This window comes from Corvus moneduloides, chromosome 25 (genome assembly GCF_009650955.1).
Source record: "Corvus moneduloides isolate bCorMon1 chromosome 25, bCorMon1.pri, whole genome shotgun sequence".
NCBI lineage: Eukaryota > Metazoa > Chordata > Aves > Passeriformes > Corvidae > Corvus > Corvus moneduloides.
In genome coordinates this window covers 3,526,304-3,553,229 of record NC_045500.1, presented here as the reverse complement: position 1 = coordinate 3,553,229, position 26,926 = coordinate 3,526,304, and the positions used below count along the sequence as shown (strand labels likewise).

Below are 26,926 nucleotides of genomic sequence, written 5' to 3'. Positions count from 1 at the left end.
GGCTTGTTTCCCAAGCAGCCCTTGCTGTGAGGTGCCAACTGGCTGTGGAGAGCAGGGCTGCTGGTTGAGGGGATTAATTCAGATTTGTTCTGCTCGCTCCTCCTTCCGTCCGGTACCCAGCAGAGAGAAGGAGCCCATTCTCAGAGGGGATGTGTGGCCACTAAGCCTGTCTGAGGCCCTCTGAGATGGTCTGAAAATGGTCCAACTGTTGCCCAAATGAAGGGCAGGACCAGGAAAGAAAGACAAGGCCATTGAGGGCTCCTGTTGCAGCACTGAAACTTCAGTTCTGCTATAAAATTAACCATCAGAGAGTCTCACAGAACTTAACTGGTTTCACCTTTCCACAGCCAGAGCTGGGGGTTTCAAAGATGCACAGAAGGGAGGGTTTGTTGGGCAGCCTGCTGTTAATTCTGTTTGTGTGGCCAGGTTTCTGCAGGGAGTGGCTGCTTTGGGATTTGCATTGCAGGCTTGGCTTTAAATCTCAAGGTCAGAGTTTCCCACCTCACCTCATGGGGACGCCTTTTGGAGCTGGGGGGTGTGGGATGCATTTAGGGGCTTATATAGGGGCTATAACTGTCCTTCCAATCTTACTGCATGTGCCCAAACCTGAAGGGTTTGGGGGTTTTAGCTGCACTATAGCCATGTCTTGATAACAGAATGAATGGATGCTGGAAATGAGTGCAAGGTTCCCTCAGGAAAAAGCAGAGTGTGGGCAACACCTCTTTGTCTGCCTGTCACAGGAACCCACCTTGCTTCGTGCTGGGAACATTTCAGCTGGGGTGTCATCAGAAAGCAAGAAGTGAGTCATGCCATGAGTGTGCCTGGTGCTCCTGCTGCAAAGAAAAGCTCTGGAAGGGCATTTGTCCCTTGGTTCCACCCTGTGTGGGGCGACTGCTGAGTGCAGGGCAGTGAAACACAGGTGGTGCTCAAGTAAAATGGGGTGGGATGGGGTGCAGCTCTTCAGGACCCCTTTTTCTAACCTCTTTTCCTTGTGAATCGTTGCAAATTCGGTTTGCTGTTGTTACAGAAATATTTTGTTCATATTATTTGCGTGTAGAAGTTCCTAGGGGGTGTTCTGGGGCCTGGTGTGCTGTTTAAGGGGAAGTAAAAAGTGATCTTAGATGCACAGAGCTCGATCTGTGGGTCTAACCAATAGAGAAAACAAATAATAGGTGAGAATGCACATAATAGAACATGTCCTGTAGTTCCTTTGTGACACGTGCAGCCAAAATCCAGTTTAAAAGGGAAGTTTCCCATCTCAGAAGACTTCCTGGGAGGTGGAAATGTGTATCCACTCAATAAAAGTCTAAAATACGATGTCAGACATCCCAGCTGGACCGTGGAGTGTCTCTTCTTGTGCTGAAGAGTCGAGTTAGCAGATGGAGCTGCTACTTGTGGTGTCTGTGAGGAGTAATTGCCATCTTTCCCTTTTTACAGGGGTTTTTTAACTCAAAGCAGTGAGGTGAGAAGGCTGTCTCAAGGTAGGAGCCCCTTGGGTTGTTACAGCTTCAATCTGCTTCTGTTTTTAATAAAATCTCAAAGATTTCAAGCTTCACTTAATCTTGGGGGTGAGATGGGGCAAAATCTCCTCATTTATAGTGACTTGTTTGATGTGCAGTGGGCAGAGAAAGGATAAATGCACAGGTGGGGAGAAACAGTGCAGGGATAAGTGAGTTCAAACCCATCTGTGGAGCCAATAAATCAGCAGACAGGACTGGCAGATGCTGGAGGGCAGAAACAGAAGGTTTATTTTTTACAGCATATCTTCTTTTGTTCTCCCACTTCAAGTTTTGGAGAATCTGGGCCCACAGTAAACTGGAGTTTTGCTGGTCACAGCCCTGGCTTAGGGAAGCTGAAGGCACAGGGGGATGCTGATCCTTCTGCCTAAGCAGCTGGAGGAGAAATTGCTCTTGAGCCACGCTGGTGCTGCCTCAGCTTCCCCTGGGACTCTGGCAGGTTGTGAGTGGTGGAAAGGGATCTGGGAATAGCTTCCTTCTGCTGGAATGCCTGTGCTGCTGTCCTTACAGAGACTTTGGAGGCCTTTGGTTGCAGCCATCAGCTGTTTCTGAAATGCAGCTGCTCACTGCAGGGCATTTCTTCTTAATTCCCTGTAGGAACAGAAAAATTCCCCTGGTCTGAACTGGGAATTTGAGTTCTTTTGCAGTGGTTTGGTGAAGGATGCTCCTACTCTTGTGTTGCAGAGATTGCTCTCAGTTTGAGCCCCTGGACACATCAGCTCTTTCCTGCCTTTGCAGCCAGCACACACATGCTTCATCATGGCCTGCTCCAGGCTTCTAGTGCTGTAAATCTTTGGAATATGAAAAGATTTGCAATGGTTACCTTGGGAAATAAGTGCATCTTCACACTTCACAGCCAGCAGTCAAAAAGGGGAGGTACCAACCATTCAGAACGAGCCTGGAACATCCTCTTACGGATTCTACCTCTGCAAGGCATGCCCTGGCTTCCTTCTGAGCTGAACATCCACACTTTTCACCAGGTCTTTTCTCCCCTGTTTCAGGAGACCTGGGAAAAGCTGCGGCAGTGGTAGTGGACAGTCAGGTTGGTAAATTCTGGCCTTGAGAATTTCTTTCCAGTAATCATCACCCTCCAACTCTCTTTGTTTCAACAGAGAATTCATTCTCTCAGCTGTCTGCATATTAACCCCACAGCAGCAGTGCATCTGGCAAAAGGCTTCAAGGCAGCTGCTCCTTTAAAATCGAATTGCCTGTGATGGGAGAAATCTGAGAGCAGAGAACAGAGCCCAGTGCCTCCTGCGCAGCTCCAGCTCTGTGGAGCTCTCTCCACAGCTCTGCCCTCTCATCAGCCTCATCACTGCTGCTTCCTCTGGGGCCAGGCTGCAGTGACCACAACAACCCCAAAAAGCCATCCCAGGGCTGCCTCCATGGCAGCACTGCGTCCTTCCACGCTGGATTCCGAGGTCACGGCTCTGTGCTGCTTTTCCCCCTGCCCCACTGTGCGTGTGTAACCCAGCTGGGATTTTATCCTCTTTGAATCCAGCAGTGTTTCCTCCCCTGCTGCTGAAGGGACGCTCCCTCAGGTTGCTGGGAGCTGGCCTGGGAGGGACTCCCCCCTTCCTGCCGATGACTGTAACCGTGTGAGTGCTGCTGACCTCTGCCTTTCTTCTTCTCCTCTGCCCTCTCCTTGCCCTCCCCACCCATTCCCTCCCTGGCCTGTGCAGAGTATCCGTTGTGCATTTTGGTGGTGAGGTGGTGGTGTGTGTGTAACAAGGTCAGGCACTGGGATGGCACCAGCCACGCTCTGTCCTTGAGCCCCTCTGCTTTCTTTGCCTCTTCTCCTCCAACTTTAACCCAATGCTCTCCCTTAAGCTTTCTCTGCTGCCTGCTTTCCTTTCCCTTGTGAGTGCCCAGTCCCAAACCTTTGGCTGCTGTGTGCTGCCTCTCCTGAGCCCCTTCCTGCTGTTTCAATGCCAGGCCATGGGCATGTGCGCCTGTTTGGGGGATATGGGGCTGGCAGAGCTTCCAGCACTGTAAGATTTCATTATTTCTTTACTCTGGAAAAGGATCTTTGCTCCAGATTTAGACTTCTTTACATGAGCTCAGGCTTTGTGCAGCACCTGCCACCCATCAGTGTCCTGAGAAACCAGGACTGGCTGGTTCTGGGTTCCCCGAGGGAGTGTGGCTCTGTGGGATGTGCCACTGTGGGGAAGGGGCATCCTCTGCACTGCATTCCTGTTGCCAGCCCTTGTTCTGCCCTGTTGTTGATGGGAGAGCCCCTGAACATGCAAGAAGGGCTGAGGGAGGTTCTCAGTGCTGATCTGAAATGCCTCAAGTTGTGTTCTTGGACCCCTGTTTTCAGTTCCTTTCTTCTGTCTCAGGTTTCAGAAATGAAGGATTCAGGATCTTTCTCCTCCTCTGCAGTCATCCCTCTAGTGGTTTTTATTCTTTAAGCCAAAAAAATAGCATAGTGTGCATTCTTCACCCCTTTATCTGAAACTGGTTGAGGGGATTAATTCAGATTTGTTCTGCTCGCTCCTCCTTCCGTCCGGTACCCAGCAGAGAGAAGGAGCCCATTCTCAGAGGGGATGTGTGGCCACTAAGCCTGTCTGAGGCCCTCTGAGATTGTGTGAAAATGGTCCAATTGTTGCCCAAATGAAGGGCCGGACCAGGAAAGAAAGACAAGGAAAAGACAAGACAAGAAAATATTCTATATTTTTTTAATAGAATATTGCATGAGATACCCCACAGATCCAGATGGGAACAGAAGGTTTGGTTTCCCCGGTGTCTCCATGGATGATCCGTCAGGCAGTGCCAACCCAAGGACTGCAGGTTGTTGGACTGCATATAAAGATTTATCTTGATGGATTGGAAAGACTTAAGTTCCAACAGGTCTAAAGGCATTTAAAAGCACTCTGATTTTGGCAGTTTGCATGTTCAGCATTATGCTGAGTGAAACTCTTGTCCTGTTCAGGTGTTGGGCTGTGGTGTGATGGGAATTATGTCAGGCCATGAGATATTTCAGAATCTCCTTGTCTCTAAGTGCAAAAATGATCAGGCCACAATATTTCTGCCCAAGGTAGTGACGTCTTGCTGCCTTTTCACAGTGGCTGCAAGTTCTTGGCAATGAAGGCAAAAATTAGGGAATGACTTTCATTTGAATTCACCAGAAAACGAGAAGGGCAGTTTCTCTCTGAGCACGCCGTGAGTCACAGAGTCCTCTGCTACCCAGCTTTTCAGAGTGACTGAGCCTTTGCTGGGCTGGGAGAGGTTATTGCACCACCTCGGGCTAAAGGAAGGTTGAGTTCAAACAGGCAGGACAATGAGGGGAGGGAAAGAGCCAAAAGACTGTGTGAAAGCAGGATTTTTTTTTATAATGTTGCTCAAGAAAGCAGCAGTTACAATCTGAATCATCCCAGTGTCTCTGCCCTCCTGATGCTGCCCCTCATTCTCCTGATGCAAATATTCTTCCTATGCCCAAGTCTCTCTAGGGAATTCTATTTCTCCTTTTGATGGAGGGGTTTTTTTTTCTCCATTCTCTAATTCCAAGCAGCCGAAGGTGCTGTGCTGCTGTTCCACCTTCCTCTCCCTCCCAGGACCCAAGCCCCACGTTGCTGCTCAGGACAGAGGCTGCAGTCACCGCTCAGAAATGGCTCTCGGGGCACTCCCTGCTCTGGCCATGGGACTACAGCTCCCATCATGCCCAGAGAGAGAGAGAAATGCATATTCTTTTTTTCTGGAAATGAAGCCTCATGTGACTTCCCAGCTGCTGCAGCACAGAGGGAGTCCCTGCTGAGGTTTTTTTCCCAGGGAAATGGAGGTGTGCCCGGGCTGGCAGATGCTGTGATGGCATCTGCTCTGCCCTGTAACGCTGCAGATCACTGCTGACTTCGGGAAGGACTCAGGATTTTACCCACCTGCCACATTTTCCCGGGGATCTGTACACCTGTAACCGAGGTGCATACCAATGAAACTCTCTCCTCCTTACATCCTGACATTCTCCGTAGCAGTTCTTTCTCTCTCCCTGTAACATTTCCTGATTTCTTTCTAATTTCCCCTCCCACTGGTTCTGTCACTAACAGGTTTTGTTTTGCATGCATTTCATAGACCCACAAAGGGTTTGTTTTGGTTTTTTGCTGCTTCCCTAACTCCTGCAGCCTTTCCCTTTTTTACCATATGGGAGAATCTGTGTGGCTGAAGTGGTGCCTCACAGGCAGCACGTGGAATTCTCTGCCTGCAGGTCATGCACCTTTCCTGGCAAATTAATCTGTCTGAGCCTCCTCAGCCCTTTGCTTGCACTGCGTGGGCACTTGAAGAAGGGAATTTTTTAGTCACTGGGAGTCTTGGAGAGGTGAGGCTGCTCTGGTGAGGGTGAAGCCACACAGAGGATGCCCTGCTGGCTGTGAGTTGTGACTGTTTGAAGGGGCAGGTAATGCTTAGAAAAAGCAATGTTTTCTAATTTTGAAGATATCCTTTTGGAGGCAATTATGAGCTGGAACCCCGGGCTAACACAACCATGGCTGTGGCTATTTATAGAGCCTCGAATTCCTACCCAGAGCTCAGGCATTTCACAGTGGGCTGTTCCCTTCCGAACACTGGACTTCCTCGGGAGATGTTTCCTGTTTGCTTTTAAGTTCAGGAGCTGCTGCAACTACAGAGAGCCTCTGCTGTAGAGAGGCTGAAACGTGGAAATTCAACTTTTCCTGAGTTGCAAAATTATGATTCTTTAGCTCAGGATTTGCTGAAAGTCCTTCATGAAGCTGTTGTGGGTTTTTTCCCCTCCCACACTGCTGTGAACTTGGACAAAATCACAGAAGTAGAAATGTCAGGGACATCAGCGGCTTCGTGGAACAGGGATTGGGGAGCAGATTGTCCACTGTGTGTGGAAGTGCTGTTTGTGGATCTGTGTGTCCGCACTGATGTCTTAGGAGGCTGAAATAAGTGTTCGGAAGAGGGGCTTTATATCCCTGATAAGGTTGTATTTAATGGAATCAGGGAATGGTTTGGGACAGAAGGAACCTTAAACCCATCCAGTTCCACCCCTGCCATGGGCAGGGACACCTTCCACTGTCCCAGGCTGCTCCAAGCCCTGTCCAGCCTGGCCTTGGGCACTGCCAGGGATCCAGGGGCAGCCACAGCCAGGGCCTCTCCACCCTCACAGGGAAGAATTCCTTCCCAATATCCCATCTAAACCCCGTCTCTTCCCGAGGATTGTGTATTCTGAGTACAAAGGTGCAGTGTGCCAGCTCTGGTATGTGCAAGCATGCATGAACGCGTCACAGCACAAACGCATGGCAAAACGGACATTTCCTGAGTGCCGAGGCAGGAGCTCTCTGTGCTGATGGCCCCGTTTGGGGGTGGGTCGGGTGCTGATTGCTGCCTGTTCCCAGCCTGCTGGACCCTCTGCACTTCTGCAGGAGAGTGCCATTTGTTCCGTTTCCATCCCGCACAGGCTGATGGCAGGGCTGTAAAATATTAAATATACTACCCCCCCGTGGGGCTGCTCCCTGGGGATGCGTGTGTGAAACGCCTGTGCCCGGGAGAGCAGCAGCGCTTTGGTTTTGCAGAGGCTGAGCTGCCCTTCGGTGCGTTTAAATTTATTTGCCGGTCTCTGCGTGCTCCTGCTGTGCGCCTGAGCACCGGGGGATGAATAAGCACTTTCAGGCAGTGATGTTCCTCGCCCTCAGAGGCTCTTAATTTGACTGAGCTCTGCAGTGTTTTCCCTGCCTCCCTCGCAGCCAGCTTTGCTCACGTCTGCCCGGTGCCAGGGCGCTCTGGGGAGCTGCGAGCAGCGTTCCTGGGCTGGCTGGGCTGGCTCACAGGCTCCAGACTGATTTACTGGAGCAAAGTAGGCCAGGAGGACCGGCAGAGAGAAGCTGGGGGATGAATGGGGCGGCATGAAGTCACCGTGCTCCGCCAATCCGGGCAGGGCCACGCAGCTACGGATGCCTCTTGATGCTGGCGCCGAGCTCACCTTTAGCTGATGCTTTGATGCCTCCAGCCCGAGCTGAGCGTGCACCAAAGAGTTACTAGGTCAGGCCCAATCGTGTGTGAGTGCTCGGTGAGGTGAGTGTGCTCAGGAGGATGCAGCCGAGGAGCCTCCACCTGGCGCTCTGCTCCGCACGTGTCTCTGTACATGGTCTCTGGTATGGCTGTTCTGCACCATCGCTGCTTCACCCGCCTGCCTGCCCCCCCCTCACTCTTTTCCTTCCTCCCCCTCGTGTCTGAGCACTCCTCCTGTACCCGTGCACTGCCCAGAACCCACCTGCTTTTTCTCCCTTTCCTCCCGACTCCTGAAACGCCCACTCGGGGGGTGGTGGTGGCACTCTCCCTTCCCGCAGAGTGAGAGGGAGGATGAGCAGCTCGCTGCGAGCTGGGTTGGTCCCCGGCTCCCTGCAGGAGCTCAGCCTGGAAAGGAAGCTGGGAAGAGGAGGAGGAAGAGGAGGAGGGTCCTCTCTGTCCCTCAGCGTCCTGCTCGACCCTGGGGTGGTGGCAGGGGGGAGGAATTGGGGGCATGGCAGTGACTCAGGTCTTGTTCCAGGCTCCAAACGAGTTGCTAACCTGGGGCCATCTGCTTGAGATGCTTTTTCTGCCCTTCTCTGGGGGGCAGAAGGGAGAGCTTGGGGCTAACCCCTAAGTGACTTTCATTGTTCTCATCCTCCTGTCAAGTTGTTTGCCTGTTGTTCTTCATCCTCTTTTGACTTTCCCTTTCTCTCCCCTCCCTTCCTCCTTCCCTCCCTTCTCCCCCGTGCTCTTGTTCACTGCTAGGCCAAGCAGAAAGCATGGAGACATCTGATATGGCGACAGCAAAGGTAGGATGGAAATGCTGCCGGCCTCACTGTGCGTAAGTGGTTTCGCTTGGCACCTTCTTACTCTGTCTCTCGACATTTTTACTGTCCCCCTTGCCCACCCTCCCTGCTGCTGGGAGAGCCAGTGCTGGGCTGAGGATGGGGTTTAACCCTGGGAGGATGTTACAGAGTGGCCACAGTCGTGAGGTTGGAGGAAATCCTGGAGTGTTGGTGCTGGAGGCGGAGGTCGAGGGTGGGAGGGAGGGAAACTGGGGGGTTTGTGGTCCCTCCATGGCATCTGAGGTGGGAACAGGGATGCTGGCAGAGCCTGCTCGGCTGCTGAATGAGGGAGTGACACTAGATGGTGCTTTAGGGGCAGCTTTCCACTCCCAGGGACGGTTGTGTGAGGAAAAATTCCTTCTGGCAGCCTCTGTTTTTTTTTAAATTTTTTTTTGGGGAAAGGATCTCGGGGGAGTGTCAAGCGAGAAAGTAATTCGAGCTTATGGATGCGTCCACCCTTTTCTGTGAGGCTTCTCTGTTGCCTGTGCCGCTTGCTCTCGCCGGGCTGTGGGTTCTGCTTTCCTGTGGGCTGGCAGCCTGGAAATCTGGGAGTGGAGCTGGGTGGATCCAGATGGGTTCGCGAGGTGGAAGTGGCTGGGACGCCTGGGAGGCACCAGGCTGTCACCGCGGAATGGCTCAGCATCATGGCACGGTGCCTTCAGAGCCAAGGGTTTGTTTTCCTGGCCACTGAAGGGACTCTCCTTGGGATCAGAGTGGGGTTAAAGTGCAGGGAATGTGTCTGCAAAACGTGTCTGGTGCTTTATCTCACAAAGTGAGGAAGCTCAGCATGGCTGGAGAGAGCCATGGCCTGCAAAGAGTGGGGAAGGGCATTCACAGTTATCATTCCCTGACTTTGAGGCTGCTCTGGCAGGATCCTCGAGCATGGCAATGTGGCCTGCTGTATTCCAGGGAGAAACTCCTTCCTGGGCTTAGAAATCCATGGCTAAACCCCCCAGTGGAGCTGTTCACAGACTGAAGGGCTCATGTCTCAGCTGGAACCCAAGCTGAGTTTTCCCTGTCACATTTATTCCAGCTCCATCCTTTTCAATTCCACTTCCCAGAAGCCGAGATGATGCTGGGGATGTTTTTGCCCTGGGACTGGGATGATGCTGATGGAGTTTTGAGTTTTTTAAGTGTTTGTCAATAAATTGTATGATGTGCTTCTGGATGAGTGTTGCTTTATAAAGGTGAACTTGCCCTCACCATTATATTTGATGAAACCACTTCAAGCTGTAGGGCTTGAAAAAGAAAAATCCCACTGAGGATGCTGAAGGGTCTGTAGCATTTCAGTTGGACTTGTGGTGGCATTTTGGAGAACTCAGTCTTTTCGGGGTTGAAAAACAGACGTTTTCCATGGCAGGAACAACAGAGTCACTTGAAAATTGTTTTTCTCTGTGCCTGTTTTTTATAGTTTTTTGTTTTAATTAAAGGGAGGTGTGACCTAGAGTGTTAAAGCACCATCTTAGCGTGAATGTACTGAAAAAAAAATCTAATTATCTTTTTGGAGAAACGGAAAACTGAGTCGAGTTTGAACCTTCTGAAACAGCTACACCTTGGGAATTGGTTAGGTAGATATTCCTGGAATGTGCACAGGTTTATTTGGACTTAACCTTGGCGACTGCTGATGTTTAGTGTCCAGTTCTTTATTTAAAACCCCAAAGTTCTGTTTTCTTTGCTGACTTTGAGTCAGTAACTCCTGTTACGAGTTTGGAGCATTAAAGGGACGCTGTTCACTTTGCTTCATTTTTGCTGGGGTCAGTCTGGAAGAACTTCTGAGGAGGTTTAAGAGATTTGTCTCCTCATGCTGGAATGCTCCAGAAGTGGCCATGGGCTGGGATATCAGGATGTTCTGTCACAGCTGCTCTCCATTGTGTCACTCTGCTGCTTCCTTTTCTGCTGAGGCACCTTCCAGGCTGTCTCAAGAACTGGCATTTCCTGCCATGCCAGAGAATGGCCCCGTATTTAGCTCTTTAAAAAGAAATAAAGGAGAAGTGCAGTTTTAATCCATAGTTCATCCTCCTCTTGGGGCTTTTCAGAGCTGTTGGTGGGCTTGGAGCACTGCTCTGGGGCACCTGGCTTTGGGACAGTGGCACGGGGCTGTGTCACCTCCAGCTTTGCTTGCCCTGCTAAAAGTGAAACCCCCGGATTGCTCCATCCCTGCTCCTTGCGGAGTGCTGGGGGGAAAGCACTTAAACTCTTGGAGAAGGGAGGGGAAATCGGGTCAGTGTGGAGCTTCTTGGGAAAGCAGGGTCACTTCCCAGGTGAAATGAAGAGGATAAAATCAGTGAGCTCCTTTCACCCCCTGGCCCTGCAAGGTTCTGCTTCTCTGCCCTGCAAACACACGCACGGAAATCCTCTGAATTTTAGGGTGTTGTGGGAGATGTTGAAGCTGATTTACTTGTTCCATCTTGAGGGAAATGTGTTCCTCTCCTGAGCTGTAAGGGGACGATGAGTGAAGGCAGCCGAGGTGCCTTTTTACAGCATCACAGAGATTTTGGGAGATGATTTCCTTGGCTTTTAGCAGGGGGTGCTGGGCTGGGATTGCTTGGAGAAGTGTCTGCGAGGGGAGAAGGACAGAACAGCTGTGTGTGAATAAAATAGTGCTAAATATTAAACATTATTGCACGACTTCTACTTTCTGTGGTTGCCTCTGTGCTTCCAGCTTCCCCCCAGGCCCTGACTGGGGCAGTGGCAAAATCATGTGCTAAAATTGCCTTTTTTTCCCCAACACCAAGCCCTAATTCCTGTCCCTTTGTGCAGATGTTCCTGCCTCTGTAGAAGCCATGGAAAGCCCTGTTTTATCTGGACAGCAGCATCCAGTATTTCTTTCATCCAAGTAGGGGGTCAGGGAAAAAAAAAAATCAACTCAGTTTTTGTGTATTCCAGACCTAACTTTTAAAATTCATGAGGCCTTGACAGTTTGTACTCACAGGTCAGGAAAACATCCGGTCTTTTTTTCCAACCTTTTTTTTTTTTTTTTTTGCTGCTCCTGATCTCCACATTTTTCTTCAGTTTGAGAAAGTTCTGCCTGGTTTTTGCTTTGTTGCTGTTTTTAGTGTTTTTAGTGTGTGTGCTGCTGCTTGACTTCTTCCTCCCAACTGCCTGTGGAAGCAACCAGGAGCCCCAAGGGAGGTTTTATTAATGGAATTCTTGATCTGGACCAGGAATGCTCAAAATGTCACTGGCACTAGGCCAGGATCCAAATTATCTTAATTCTTTTTGAAGTTTATGAGAATTTTTTCCTGGGAGAAAGGACAGGGATGAGGCAGGACAACACAACCACATGAACTTGTTTTATTATTACTTATTGTTTGTGTTTAGTAAATTATGCAGCTAATTAAAAAATGAGCTTCCCTTCCCCAAACAACCCAAATGGTATTCCAATAAAATCATTGGATTTACAGCCTTTATGGCTAGAGGGGAAAACGAACCTCTGGTCTAACATCCTGTATGAAGGGTGGCTGTTGGTGAAAATATGTATTTATGGCTCTTTGAGGGCACCTGCACATGTTTCAGAGCTGCTGTTCAACTCAGTTATTACGTTTATTTTCACAGAACATCACAACAAACTCTAAGGAAACCCAGTGTTTACCCTTTTATGACTATTTTTAATTATTCGCATGGAAAAAAGAATTTTTACCAAAATACCAATGGCTTGGGAAAGCTCCTTTGAGTGCGAAACAAGATCATGGAATAGATTTGCCATAAAGCAATACATCAGTGATGCTTTTTACAGCCATTTTCTGAACTGCAACCTGCAGTTCCACACAGGAGTGAGAAGCCAGGGATTTTTAGGGCTTCCCTCTCCAAAACAGAGGCCAGAAATGGGTTTGGACCCCTCCAGCCGCAGCTCTGACTGGTTTTCTTCCATTTTCCCCTTTAGTGGGATGGAGTAGGTAGATCATTAATCAGGAATTCAACTTGCATGTGACTGATAGGTATTCTTAGCACTGAGGAGGTGGCTGTGCATAGCCCAGCCCTGCTTTTGCGTTGCCTTATTGAAATTTTAATATCTTTTTTTTTTTTCCCTTTTCCCCACTGGAATAGTTACGTGCAGAGGATGAGGGGAAAAGGGAAGGGCTTGTCCATGCAGCTGGCACAGCTGGATCAGCCAGGATGTGGGATGGGGGTTGGGAAATACCTGTGTGGGGGTGACCCACAGTCCCGCCAAGGCTCCTGCTGGGAGGATTTTGGCCAGCACGTTGCAGAGGTGGCCAGCCAAACATTTAAACACCTTCCAAGTGATCTCTTTCCTTTGATAATTTCCCCAACCCCTCACTTATTTGGATAGGGAAAAAAAAAAAACCAGAAAAAGTGCATGACTGCTTATCTCTTAATACCTTTCTTGCCTGAGCTTTGATTTCCCAACATGTGACTCTGCAGCATTAGTCTGTCCTAGATTTGCCAAGCTTGCAGGTCTCCTGACCCATTTTACAGCATTTGTGATTTGCCTCCCTCCTTGACAACCTGCAGGCCACAGTTGAAAAGCTGCTTGTGCAGAAAAGCCCAGCCCAAAGCCCGGCCCAAGCTGGTGTAAATTGGACTTAAGAAGGGCTGAGTGTGGGATTATGTGGGGTGAGATTTGAAGGTGCTTTTTCTGTGCTGTTTGGCATGTGGAAAGGCCTGTGCCCAACTTTGTGGTTAAATTACTGCTTTTTGTCTAGAAATAAACGAAAAAATGCATTGCAAAGTTCTTGTTGGAGCAGATTCCCAAAGGAAGGATTTGGGATCTCCCCACCTGCCCTGGGGTTCTCCTGCAGAGCTCCCCATTTCAGTGTTACTTCCCCAATTTCTCAAACTTCAGCCCAAGATCCTTTTTCATTTCACCTGCCCTGGAATGATCCAAGCCCTCCAAAAGTGACTTTTCTGCTGAATTCAGAACTGGAACTTCGCTGCTGTTCCTCTCTTCAGGGTTTGGGAGAATCAGAAAAAAAGATCTTTGTTGTGATTAGGCACAGTAGGAAAAGCAAAGAACCACACTTGTTACTTTCCAAAGGGGATGTGGGGATCAGAATCCCAATGTTTCGTGGGACAAATGTCACTGAAAGCTTTGCAAACCAGGACAGAGCTGTGGAACTGCCCCAAGCACCCCCCTGTCCCCTGAGCGGTGAACAGAACGAAGGGGGGGATTTTACAGGGCAAGGTTTTCGTGTCAGTCCACTCAAAATTATCTGCAGCCCTGGGCATGGGGGTGTGAGTGCAAAGAAAATGACAAAATACCATTAAAAGCTCTTCAAGAGAGTAGAATCTTTATTTACGCACTCTTTCTGCTCTCTTTCCTCTACCACCCCTAAAACTGAAGAATTCCTGCAGGATTTATCGTCCAGAGTGTTCCTGTCCCAAACTAAATCCCTTCAGAGCTCTCTGTATGGAGTAAGAGTGTGGATGTCCATCCCTGGACACGCCCAGGCTTCACTTTTTGAAGTAATTTACGAAGAAATAATTAAATTACACTTTATTTGAAACACACTGCCCCATTCCCTACCAACCTGCGTGCAGGAGCAGCAGGCTGTGCTTGGATCCTGTGAGATGAACAGAAGAATTCCAGGGAAAAGCCTCGTGTATTGCAGGAAGTGGGGGTGGTAATGCAATAATTGACACTTTTCCCCTCAGGCCAGGCCTTGCCCTGTGGGTGTGGGGTGCAGGGGCTCTCTGGTGCTGGTGTGAGGGGCAGAGCTCTGGTCCTGCTCTGATAAGAGATGGTTCAACAACGGCTCCCATGTTCCCCGAGTGCCAGAGCTGTCACGAGATAAGATCCCCCTCCCTCAGCTCCAGAGCAGGGACTTGGCCCCTGCCTCGCTGAAGGTTTTGGTTTTCCATTAGGAAATTCGGCTTTCCATTAGGAAATTCAGTTTTCCTTTGGTTTCTGTAGTGGTTGTTCCTCTGTTGGGAGGAGGGGTGGGTTAATCCATCCCCCTGCACAGCCCTCAGCTGAGGGGGACTCTCTTCCCTTCAGGAAGATGCAGAGGGGATCTTTGTCAGGAGCTGTGGTGGTAGGACAAGGAGAAATGGGTACAAATTCAAGGAGGGGAAATTCAGGTTATGTGTCTCAGCTTCCAGAACATCACCAGAGATGGAATTCTCTTTTCTGGCCTGAGCAATCAGCTCATCCCTGCTCTGGGATATTCAGGGAGTTGGAGTGGTGGTTTGGCAAATCCCCCCACAAGCATCAACTACCAAATATTGCAGCACTGGGGGAGGGAGGAGAGTACTGGGGCTTGCTCTGCCTCTTCCTCCAGCTCTCCCCTACGTGGAGAGGACCCTGTGCTTGAGGAGCAAAGCAGACAAACCTCTTGCTGCAGAAAAAGGCCAAGGGAGCACAGCCCATGTGTGTGAGGGGCCTTCAAAACTCCCCTCTATTCTTGCTGGCCCCAGAAATTGATTTCACAAGTGGGGAAGTATGGCCAGGGCTGAGTGGAGTCTGCAAGGGAGACACAGAGGGACTTTTACAAGAGCATGGAGAGGCAGGGCAAGGGGGGACGGCTTCCCACTGACAGAGAGGAGGGTTAGCTTAGCTAATAGGAAATATTCTTTACTGTGAGGGGCGCGAGGCACTGGAACAGAGAAGTTCTGGCTGCCCCATCCCTACAAGTGTCCACGGCAAAATGGTCCGGCAGGAGCCCTCCCCGCCCTTGGCACGGGGGTTGGGACGAGCTGCCCTTTACTGTCCATTCCCACCACCCCGCGGCTCCGTGCCTGCCCCAGAGCCGTGGGCAGGGACGCCTGGGGCCGGGAGGGGCTGCGGGCGCGGCCGGCGGAGCGGGGCCGGGGCCGGGCGGTGTCGCGGCGAGCGGGGCTGGCAGCGCGGGTGCCATGGCACGCTGCGGTCCCGCCGCTGCTGCACATGCTCAGCACGGAGCTCGGCACAGAGCACGGAGCCGGCTCAGCCCCTGGCGCTGCTGCTGCTGCTGCTGCTGCTGCTGCGGGCAGCCCTGCGCGCCTCGCCGCGGCTCCGGGGGCGCGGGGGGCGGCCGTGCCCCGGCACGGGGGGCTCGGCGCATGGGGCTCGGCGCTCCCCGCGGGACGCTCGCCGGCCGCGGCTGCTCCAATATGTGCTGGGACCTCTGGAGCTGTCAGTGGGCAGACAAGGACACGGGCAGCGGATTATCGTGGCTGTACTAATGAAAGGGTTCAAGCTCGCCTGGTAAGCGCACGGTGGGGAGATTGGGGGGGATGCCGTGGCCCCCTCCCCGGAATGGGAAAAAGGGATGAGCTCCTCCAAGTTGCCGGCGCTGCCGCTGCGGCATCGCCGGGGGGACCTGGGTGCGGGATGCGGCTGCGAGGGAGGCACCGGGAGAGGCTCCGGCGATGGATGCGGCGCTGGGCCGCTGCTGTCCGGGCATCGCCGCATCAGCGCTGTGATGCCCTGAGCCTCCCTGGGCTCCGGCTGCATCTCCCTGCCCTGCTCCGCTGCCAGGCTGTGCATGAACCGCATCACCTGGGCTCGGGGGCTCTTTGATCGCGCAGGAAAATAAGCACGGGCAGTTTTTGCCGAAGAAAGGTGGGGGGCAGAAAAGTGGTTTGGATGCTGCGTGCGTGGAATAGCTCGTGCTCGGCTTGTCCTTTAAATAGCGGCTTTTGGGGATGCACCTCACTGGTGTGGTGCTGTAAGAACATATTCGAGGGAACCGAGAGCTTCCAGCAAGGTACCCAAGTGCTCGTTAATTCTTTCATTGTTCCTGGGTGTTTTGGGGGAGAACTCGCCAGGTTTGGCTAAGTGAAAGAAAACATTGTGTGGGTGAAAGGCAATTAACAAAACTCTGTGTGTGTGTGTCTGAAGTGTTCACATGTAGATATTTTGTTGGTGAAGTTTGTATTTTACAGGGGTAGGTAAATATATGTATATGTAAAAGAGGATACAATTATTTATCTATATATAAAATGGAATATAAACTTGACCACTAAAGGCTTATGTAGAATCCTGAGTATATCAAAACTATTTAAAATTTCCAATAGGTCAAAACCACTTCGTTGGAATAAAGAGTCTTTGAATTATGATGATGAAATTGATTTAGCCAGAACTTTATCAGATGGGAACAGTTCCACAGTTAACAGTGGAATGTGACTTCGTAATTTGAGTTGAAGTGGATGACAAGAGCAATGGGAAAGCCTGTTTCTTTTCCTTAATCCTTTCTTTTTTTCTGCAATGAAAAAGGAAGTAATCATAGAAATAACAGCCTCCCTCTCAAGTGCGCTGGTTTGCATCAGGATGAATGTGGTGCTTTGAGATCCTCGCCTGTAAAGTGTGAGAAAACAGCAAAGTTATTTTGCATTTGTTACTTTACTTATTGTTGCTATTTTAATTTTATTTTTTTTTTTCTGTGTGAAAAATAAAAGCACTACAGTATAGCACTAGGAAGCATCTTGTACTGGGCCCCAGGGGACAGACCCGAGCCAGGGATGACCCAATAGGTCATCTCTTTTTCTAATTTCTCTAATTCTGTCCTTTATTTAATTACACTGAGAGCCTTTGAATTTTCCCTGTGTGTACATGGCTATGTCTCACACAGACTGTACAAATGGTATGGATATTAGCATTCGAAAATATTACATGATGGCTTTCTTTTTTCCTTTTTTTTTTTTTTAATGGAAAAAAGCCCCTCTCTCGCAGTGCTCTGCTGCCTGCTGTGCTGTGCAGTTGGGCTGAGGAGTTGCATAATAGCCCAGCGTACTACCAGGAGAGCAGAGCATGTGCTGGGAACGCTGGGATGGTGTGGATCTGCAGTGACATGGCCCCCGCTGCATCCCTGTCCCTGCCTCCCCACCAACCCAGCACGGGAGATCTGTTCATCGTGGAACTGGGCAGGTTTTAGTTCCCACTTCGTCGTCACAGTGTTTCCGACAGCTCACGTTGGAGCATCCTGGTGATTTTGTCAGGCCGGGAGCTCAGTGGGGAGGCTGCTGGAGGATTCGTGGAGACATAAGCAGATTACAGTGCTGGAGGAAGTGCTGGCCGGGCTTCAGTAGGTAACGCTCTTCCCTCTCCGTTCCTCGGGCTCCAGGCAGGGTCCCGGGGGCTCTGGGCAGTCCCGGGCCCCTCTGTTCCGCTGGGATGCCATAAAGATCCCGATCAGTTCCCCTGGCTCTCCTGGGGACACTTGGAAAGTGCTACCCAAGCCCTGCCTCTTCAGCATCCCCCTTCGTCTTCCTCCCAATCCCAAAATCAAATATTCTGATTGCTTCCCTTAGATCTCTGCAGCTGTCACTGTTCCCCCCTCTCCCAGGATATTCACAGGCAGTTTTGTTTATTTGGTTGTGCTGCAATATCCAGGCACAGGAGGGTGAGTTAAGGATGTTATTTCAGGTCCTGGTTTGCCCAAATAATGTGTGTTTGTCCCTGCTGGATTGATTGGAGGAGCACAGATTTAAGGACAGAATGAATGCAGAGTTCTCTGAACTTGCTTGGGGTATTTAATGGGGGCTGGACAGCCTTGATATGAAATGGGTGTATGGGTTTATTAGTATTTATGTAAAGAAAAAACCTTCAGTGTGGGGGATGCGAACAAATCCTCTAGTCCTTGGTGCAGGAGCAGCGATTCTGGGTGGCACTGCTGGAGTTAACCCAGATTTCCTCCTGGAGCCATGCTCAGAGAGACACATGATTTCTGTCTGTACTAGGGAGGGACAGAAAGCTGTCAGCAGGAGCAGCCTGCTCTGACCCTTAGGAACAGCACTTGCTTGTCCCTGTTTTCAGGCCCCACATCCATCCCGTGCTGTCAGATCCCACCAAATCCCACCGTGTGTGTGTCATCAGAGAACCCCTGGCCACCTCTGGGCCTGTCCTGGCACAGCCAGCGTGCTGCTCCCTCACACCATGCCCTGCATTTCTTGCAGCACGCCACCTCATCCTGCCCAAAATGATCTCATCCCCATCTGGTCGCAGCTCCCGGCGTGGCCCGGGGGCTCTGCAGCACAGCCCGGGCCTGGTGGGCAGCCGGAGTGGCTGGGTGACATCAGAGTGTGGCAGTGGCATGATGCAAGCACCTGCTGCACGTCACACTGCTCCAGCGTCACCCTGCTCCAGCGTCACACTGCTCCAGCACGGCGTCCCGGTGGCAGGAATGATGCTGCGGCCCCCGAGGACGCCGTCAGGACAGATGACAACAGCAGTTTGTCTCGTCGGGGTCTGGTGCCTTGGTTTAATCGGTTGTTTTTGTGGCACGGGGGAATGTTTTAATGCTGTTGCCATCTTTATGTTGCGACCTGGTATTGTGAGAGAGAGCTTCTGCCTCCAGGCTGACATCGCTGTTGTCTCATAGCTCCTCGGGGACTGTAATCAGCCAAGCCTCGAGCTTTAAATCTCAGAAAGCCGAAAACCACAGCAGGCTTTCCCTCCCCTTCCATCTCGGGCTGTGCTGCTTGCCCTGCTCTTCCTTCTTGGGAGATTTGGGGAGTCCATGATCCAGCAGAGATGGAAACGAATTCAGATCTTTGATGAAGAATGAGAATCTAATACCAGAAGAGCATTGCAGGGACAAAAACAAGCTGGTAGCTGAACTGGATGTCCCATAAATGGGATACTGCATAAAACTCTGCTCGTCTGATTTTCCTTCCTTTGTGGTTCCTTCCGCATTGCTTGTGCTGCTGTGTTGGTTGGAATAGTTCTGAGCTGCAGAACCTGCGATCTGGAACCTACAGAGGAAAGAAGGGCCAAGGGCTCCACTAAAAATAAACCTGTAATTCATTTTTCTGCTAGTGCCTGTGGGTGAGGAAAAAGAAAAAAACAACACCTCTCAATGTTCCAACACCCTGCTTATCTGAGGGAAGGATCTATTATGTAGTTGTGGGGGTGGGATGGGAACTAGGTAGGGTTACAGAACAGCAGAGCTAAAATTAGAAGTTGTTTGATGTCAGGGAGCAGCGAAGATTGACTTCAGGCAGTTTCAGTTCTGCGTTCCGGAGGCTGCGGCTGCAGGGGCTCTTTGTACCCCGACAAGGCTGGCGACCCCTGCCCTTCCCCTGGCTCTGGAAATCCATGTCTCAGGGCGTGGAAGAGGGGAGGGAGGGGTTCCTGAGCTGTCACACTCGTCCTACCCAGGCCTTTCGACTTCTTTGAGATGTAAAATAACAGGTTGGTGAGACGGGGACAGGAGGGATGGTTCTGTCCTCACTTCCAGACATCGAGTCTGTGACACACAGAGGTGACAAACGTGGGTGTTTGGGATTCGTGCCTCTTTGGTTACCCAGGGAAATGATGAAGCTGCTTAAATCACTTCCAATTTTGTATTGAAGCTGCGGAGACTTAAAGAACATCTGCTTGCAGCAACAGTGAACTTCGTTCTGTGGCACTGCAAATGATCCCAAATGAAATTGGATTTCCAAATCAATTCTTCCTCATTTTTTGGAGGAGCTTAGGAAAACGGTTCTGTTAAAGTTACATAATTAGGCTGCTGTGCCCATTGTGCTGTTCGACCTTCACGTTACAGGTTCAAATGTTGCATTTTCAGTCTTTTCTGTCTTTATTGAGTCTTCTGAGTCTACATCTTCATTTGTGCCTTTTATTTAGGGGGAAGAAATAGATGCTGATAATCCTCTGCTAAAAACCACCACCGGAGATGACCCACATACATATAAATATGGCTCTGGTGTTGGGGAAAGGAGAGGCCTTAGCTCCTTATGAATTCTGCAAATGGATCTGAGGAATCAGAATGTTCCCGTTTGCTGGCGGTGCGGTCGGAAGAGCAAACCTCATTAATAGGTCGCTCGTCTTCCCCTGCATCCAGAACGTTCTGAACTGGCCATACATCCTGAACATTTTGTCCATAAAGTACAGCTTCTGTCCTTTTTCAGCAGGAAGATGTCATGCCAGGTGACTGGAAGAACAGCTTGGAGCAGGTTTATTTAGTAGATGGTTCTGTGGCACACACTTACTAAGGGGTTAGTAGCAGGTTTTGTGCTAATTTATCTGCCCTTTGTGTTATTTTTTCTGGTCTTTTCCATAACGGGAAGGCCTAGGAAGCAGTGAGGAGCCTAATCCGAGTGCACTAAAGTCAGGGAAAAGCCTTGCATGCAATCCCCTTGGCCATGCTGCACTTGTGGGCACCAGGAGAGCCAGAAATAGAACCAGGATCAGCCCAGCACCAGTTTTTGTCCTGGGCTGCACAGTGCCACGCTGGATTAATACCTGCAGTGGCAACAGGGTGTGAAGTACGGCTTTTATTTTAGTGCAAGTATGAAATTACAGTGGAAGGAGACCATTTGAAATAAAACCAAGTCATTTTGAAGGCCTTGGTCTGATACTGGGTTTGCTGTGTGATAATAGACTGGCAAAAGCATCCCTTTAATGATTTTGTTTGTTATGTGGTTGGCTTTTGGCATCAATGCTTGATTTAAATTTGGATAAACATCTGTAAATCTATTGTCTAATATATTTGTGCATATTGAAACCTCTCTGAGGACACAGAGGAGTTCTTTGACGTAGGCCATGAAGATGCTGCACTTTGCAGAGTTCGCTGCCAGCACCCACAATCTCTCCTCCAGATCTCTCCTTGGACTGCAGATTATTTTGGCTAATTGAATCCTAATCGTTTGTTTTGCTGGGAAATTGTCTTTCCCTCTTATCGGATGGCAGGATCACCTTGCTCTCTGTCTCCGGTCCTTCAGCAGTCTCATAAATGTCAAGTGAAGGGCAAACTGCTTGGAATTGCTCTGGAATTCTGCAGCCTTTGCTCGCTCAGGGCCTTGAGTTGAGGCGAATGAGGCAGCAGTGAGGCTCCTCCAGAGATTCTTTTCCTCACTAAAAAGCCTGGAAAGGGGGAAAATTCAGTGGAGAAGAGATAAAATGTGGAGCTGAGGCTGCTGGGTGCTGTTTGGCCGCTTCCAAAGGGAAGGAAGGTGCTGGCTGTGGGAGCTGGGAGTCACGAGAGGCCTTGTTTGTGCCTGCATCTGTCACTGACCGCTCGTATCCTGGTGTTGCCTCTGCCCCTCTTTCCCTGCCTGCAAAATGACACAAACCAGTCTCCCCTTCCTCCTCCCTCTCCCTGGAGCAGAGATTTTCATGGGACAAGTGCTGGAAGGAGGTGTTGGACAGTGTCCCACGTTTCTAGGTGTCTGGTTCACCCTGTGTGTGTTGATAGTTGTGTTGGAAGCACTCACATAGCTGAAATTTCTGCTTGATTTCTGCTCAGCAAGTGGGCAGGGGCAAGGCCTTCGAGAGGCAAATATTGCCATCAAAACCCTTGTGGAGCTTCCTGCCAGAATCAGTGTCCTGGTCCAGGCCTCTTCTGCTTTCTCCAGCTGAAATTCCCTCTGGGAAGCAGATTCCTCTCTATTCTAAACCAGCTCGAGGTATTTCTTTGGTTGATTGAGCTGTGTTTTCGCTTGAACCCTCCCCTGAATGTCTCTGAGTTCAGGCCTGGTTAGAAAGTGCATCTTGATGCCATTATTATTTTAATTGCTGCTTATTATGACTGGTAGCTACTAATTTCAGGATTTTGGGCCAGGTTGAAGTAAATTATATGAAGTTGCAATAATATATCCAAGGATAGAATATCCAAGCTCAGGAAATGGAGACGCCAAAACCAAAATGCTGCACAGTAGTCATTTTCCTTCTGGGTGTCCTTGCAGAGCCACGTGCTGAACACAAGATGCTGGAATGTTCCCTGAGCTTCTCCTTTCCTAAAGTTCTCCTTTTGGCCACATTTAGGTCTGTGCTGTTGATTATACTTTGCATTTTCCAGCGGTTTATTCCCCTGGAACCATTTTTCCAGGACAGAATGCTCTCTGTGGTCACAGCCAAGTGACCCGGGGGCAGATGCTCTGCTTTTTTTCCAACTAAAAAAAGATGCAAAATGCTGCCACTCTCCTTTGGCAATGTCACAGTCACTCCATGCATGTGGCAGAGGAGCAGAGAAGGAGGAATTTGTGGATTTTTTGGGGGGAGATACATATATTTGGGGTCTATATTTTGAATGATTTTCAAACCACTTGGAATACCAGGTTTGGAAGAATGTGGTTTGGACCACAGCTAATTTCAGGCCTTGGAATTGGAAGGAGAAAAATGGAGGAGAAAACGAGTGGAATGAAGGAGACTTTGGGGGAAGAGGAGATGTATTTTGAGGTGTATTTTGAGGAGTAGCAAAGATTTGGTAACAGAAGAAATGTCCAGATATGCACATAAAATTAGAACAAATTAGCTGGAGGGGGAACACACGACTTGTTTATCTTTAGTGCAAGAACAGCTCCCTCTAATTAGAGCCATTCCCTTAATGAAATACGGAGCAAATCCAGCTGTGTGTAAATGACAGGAGAAGGAGGTGGCAGAAAGCATTTGCAAGGTCTCAGCCCTGGTGCAGTGAGGACACTCGAAGTGCTGTGAATTAAAAGGTTTGCACTGGAGACAGAGGGATTTTAGAGAGCTGCCAGAGAGGCAGAGCTGTAATTTTGGTGTATTTCTGACCCCACAGGACCAGAAATAAAGCAGCTCTGGAGATGTGACAGAGGTGCCCTTTGCTCATGACGACATTGGCTTGTGGCTGTGCAGCCCTCAGAGCTGGAATTTGGCTTTTTCAGAGCTGTTAGAGGGATGTGGTGCTGCTTGTACTGCCCCTCAACCTGATGCACATTTTGGGAATGAGGTTTGGGAGGCAAACCCATGCTTAGCTGCAGGCCATGAAAGAAGGATGTGTCTGGAGGCCAGAGCTTAGAGAACCTCAGCAATATTCAGTGGCTGCTCCAGGGCACTAAAGCTGCATCATTGCTTCAAATACCTGCTGTATTATTTTTCCAGCAGGAAGAATGAGTTCCCCATGGATTCTTTTCTGTTTTAAAGGCAGCTGATAGCACAACTGATCTGGGAAATAGAACTGTTTCTAAAATTGTGTTGTTTTACAGTGAAAGAGGCTCTTGAAAACAGAGATTTGCTGTGCTGGGAGATTTTCATGCCCCACCTCCAGTGTGGAGGAAGAGATTCCATCCTAAATAGTCAAGATGGACAAAGGGTAGAAGAAAGGAAGTGGAATTAGCCTTGGTTTGCAGATGAGGCACATGGCAATTAAAGGTGTTTTTCCTTTTAATGTGTTTATTAATAGCTGTGTAGTAATTCCCTACTGGAAGCTTGGCTTAGGAGAGGAAAGAAATTGTTATAGCTGAAACAATTCTCTAAAAGGAGCAAACTCCACTGAAGTAAGAGCCAGGATGAGAAACACAAACATCCAGCCCTATCCCCTGCACTTCTCACAGGAGACTTGCCCAAAGCCACAAATGGAATCCTTATAATTGTCCCAAAACAACCTGTGCCTCGCTCGTGTTTGGAGATGCCATAATTATCATGAGGACATCTGTTCTTTCAAGGATCACAGCCCAGATTAAGAACTCGGGATGATTTGGATGTCACTTTGCAAGGTTTCCCACGTGGAACTGAAAATCACATGGATGTCTGTGTGTGTCTTGGAAGTTTGGGGGATAAAAATCAAGTGAAAGTAATCCTTTTAAATTGTGACACTCAAACAGCTGTAACACCAATCATTGCAAACCTTCAGAGTCCTGCATTGCTGCAAACTGGGCTGCTGCCTCTTTAAAAAAAATGAAAATTATGGAAAGCAGAACTAGAGACTGAAAAAAAAAGTGATATTATTGAGGTGTTGATCCATGCTCCTGCCAGTGGGGTGTCCTGTACAGGGAGTTGGACTCCAGTAATCCTTGTGGGTCCCTTCCAACTCAGGATATTCTGTGGTTCTGTGATTCTGTTTTGTCTTTGCTAACAGTTACCTATTGCTGTTTATGAACATGACAAGTGAACGAGTTTATTCCACTTCTCTCCTGCTCCTGGCTGTGAGGATTTGACTTCAGCCTCATTTATTTCCCAAAACTTCATATAATCCCATTGCTCATTGTTCAAAAAAACCCTCAAATCTTTTAATACAGCTTCTCTTTCTCTTCAATATTTACATTCTTCAAATATTTGTTGACCGCTCCACTTTGTTTACCCTTCAAGTTTGTTTTCATAAACGAGCCTCATGAGTGCTGTGATGTTTTTATTGCTTTCCTTTGAACTCATTGCTCTGTAAGAAAATCTTTCTGGTTGTTTGCCACCCTTCTAACGTGTTCCTGGTTGGGATTAGCTGATCATACAGAGCAAATATGTCATCATTCCATGAGGCGGGATTGATCAGCTCCGAGTCACATCAGTCCTCCCTGCTCCTATATCATGGTGCAGGAACATTTTTCATTTGCTCTGTGCTCTTCCCTTGTCCATCTGTGCTGCTTTCTTGCTTTCTAAATTCTTTAAATTGCTGGCCATGGCTTTGTTTCCTCTGTTAACACCTGCCTGGAGCAGATACAAACCCGAGGACAGCAGCAGGGTTGTGTTCCTGCTTTTCCCAGAAGGGAATCAGGCACAGCCTCTGTTTATTTTTCCCAAGACAAGTTTTTAAGTGTGTTTGTATACATTTTCAAGATGTTACCTTCTGCATTGTATAACCTCTGTGCGGAGATGGCCTTTCCCAGAACTTGTACGTGGAAATGCCCGAGTGTTGAAGGCAGATACTTCTGTTGCTGCCTGCTGTTCTAGCAGGGAAATCGATGGTTTGTGTTGTCTGGTAAGGTTTAGGAGGATGTGCAGCCCCTCAGAGTGAAGAGTCAGAGCTTTGTGGGAGCAAGGAAGTGGAATTTCGAGGTAATTGGGATGTTTATGTCCACGCTGACTGCTCTGCTCCTTTGTCGTCACAGAAGTGCTCCCTGGTGGTTTGCACAGCGGGGAGGACGGGGATATTTAATAAAGCTCTGCTTGGGATGCCAGGGCTGTGCAGCAGCTCAGAATATTTAATAAAGCTCTGCTTGGGACACCAGGGCTGTGCAGCAGCGCAGAGAAGCTGTACCAGGGCGGCAGAACAGATGGGTAAGAGCAGGAGAAGAGCAGAAATCCTGGAATTTCTCCTCGGTGCCGGCAGCGAGGAGCAGCCAGGGTTAACCGGGTGATGTGGGACATCCTTAAAGCGACAGCGGGAGCTTTTCTCCCCAGTGGGCAGCAGCCAGCTCGGCTGCCAGAGCCGGGCAGCGCACTGCAAAGGCGGCTTTGTTCCAGCCATGCCAAGCCGTTATCAGAGCGGGGAATCTTTTTGTCAACTCCTTCGGCGGCCGTGAAATGCCTCGGAGCAGCAGCGAGGTTCCTGCGTGGTTCCATGGTGCGCCCCCCGGCAGAATCGCTGCCGGCTGCGGGGAGCTCGCACCGGAGCGGGGAAGAGCCGCAGCCGCCTCCCGGGAAGGGCGATGTGCTAACAGGTGGCGATGGGATCGTTTAGCTCCTCGTTTTTCATCTCCCAGGCAGGCGGGGGACTCCTTCCTGTGCACGCAGGTTCCTTTGTGTGTGTGTGTGTGTGTGTGTGTGTGCGCGCTGGGAGGTCAGGCAGTTCCTCAGGAAAAAGGATGCCCTGACGCAGCTGGGATGGGGATGCAGTGGGATGGGGGAATCGCAGTCGGGGCCGAAGGGATGTGGGGGGAAAAGCTGGGGAAGACTGAAGGTGGAGAAGTATTCTGTCTGCATGGGAGCAGGGGCTGCACTGAGCAGCTCTATAGTGGTTTTGGTGAGTTTCGGGGTGAGCCCAGCAGATTTCAGGAATCTGGAAGAAAGGGCCAAGCAAAGTTAGGGAAGTCAGTGGAAGTGGGGATGAATCCAATTGGATTGGGGTTGAAAATCGGGGGGGGGGCACAGGGCAAGTCTGAAGGTAGAGACTGGGGCAGTGCTTTGGAGAAGGCTGCAGAAGGCTGGGTTTGGGGGGGATAAATGGATTGGAACAGTTGGGAGGAATGGAGAAGCTGGAATAGCCATAACAGAATAATGCAATGCAGGAGCACACACTGCACCAGCCAGCGCTGGAGAAAGAGACTGCACCCTGGGCCCTTTTAGGACACTTTTCCTTCTCTTTATGAATGAGATCCGAGCTACTCCAGCTCAGGACAGCAGGGAATAGGGAGCAGAGGGGTGGTGGGTGGTGGAGTGGGGCCTGTCTGTACCAGGAGGCCGCTGCAGCCCAGCCCCTGGCACAGCTCCGCTGATGCTCATTCTGCTCTCCCCAATGGCAGCTATTGAAGCTTTAGCCAGATGTCAGGGAGCTCTCCCTTTGTGCTGAGCCTGCATGGGAGCAGCACAACTGAGGGTTGCTGCTCAGTTGCTGGGAGCAGAGAGGGGGTGGCTGTCTCATATTCCCAGTAGCATCCCAAGAACTCCTTTGTTTGTGTTGGGTTTGAGGTGAAATTTTGGTGCTGTTTGTCCCCTGGTGGCTCTCCCTGCAATGTCACTGGAAGTACAGTGGCATGACATTTAACTCTGTCCTGAGGGAAGAAAAGGATAAATAATGGAGGCACTACTGTAATGATTTCACAGGGACCTGTAATTAGCGTGAGCTCCTGTTTCTGTTATTTTTCTTTGTGTGTAGGGCAGCCTTCCCTGGCTGCTGTTTTGCTTTTCCCTTCATCCTCCCTCAAACTGGGAGCTGATCCTGCTGGGATGCACTCAGGCTCGTGTCTGCCTGATCTCCCCAGCCCTCAGCACAGTGCTATAACCCAAATAATTGCAGGAGTTCCTTTTATTAGTGCTCCATCTCAGAGACATCTGTTGGCGTTATTGATGTGCCTGTTAATCTTCATTTTCAAGTGCACCGACTG

At 49.8% G+C, this 26,926-nt stretch overlaps 1 protein-coding gene across 12 annotated transcripts in view; it reads left to right on the top strand.

Annotated features, from left to right (window-relative positions):
- GRAMD1B (GRAM domain containing 1B) overlaps positions 1-26,926 on the top strand; it is an 84,388-nt gene that overhangs the window by 14,224 nt on the left and 43,238 nt on the right. The window contains exon 1 of one of the 12 annotated variants that reach the window (XM_032133904.1): positions 8,011-8,287. The exons of 7 other annotated variants lie outside the window; for them this stretch is intronic. Coding sequence is in view for 2 of the 5 variants with exons in the window: in XM_032133900.1 (XP_031989791.1) it covers positions 25,407-25,543 (137 nt within the window). In the remaining 3 variants the exon portion in view is untranslated. Of the gene's footprint in view, positions 1-8,010; positions 8,288-15,307; positions 15,468-15,952; positions 15,970-25,136; positions 25,161-25,327; positions 25,544-26,926 lie in introns of those variants that run through there. 4 more of the 12 variants (XM_032133902.1, XM_032133905.1, XM_032133906.1 and 1 more) reach the window with 4 other exon arrangements.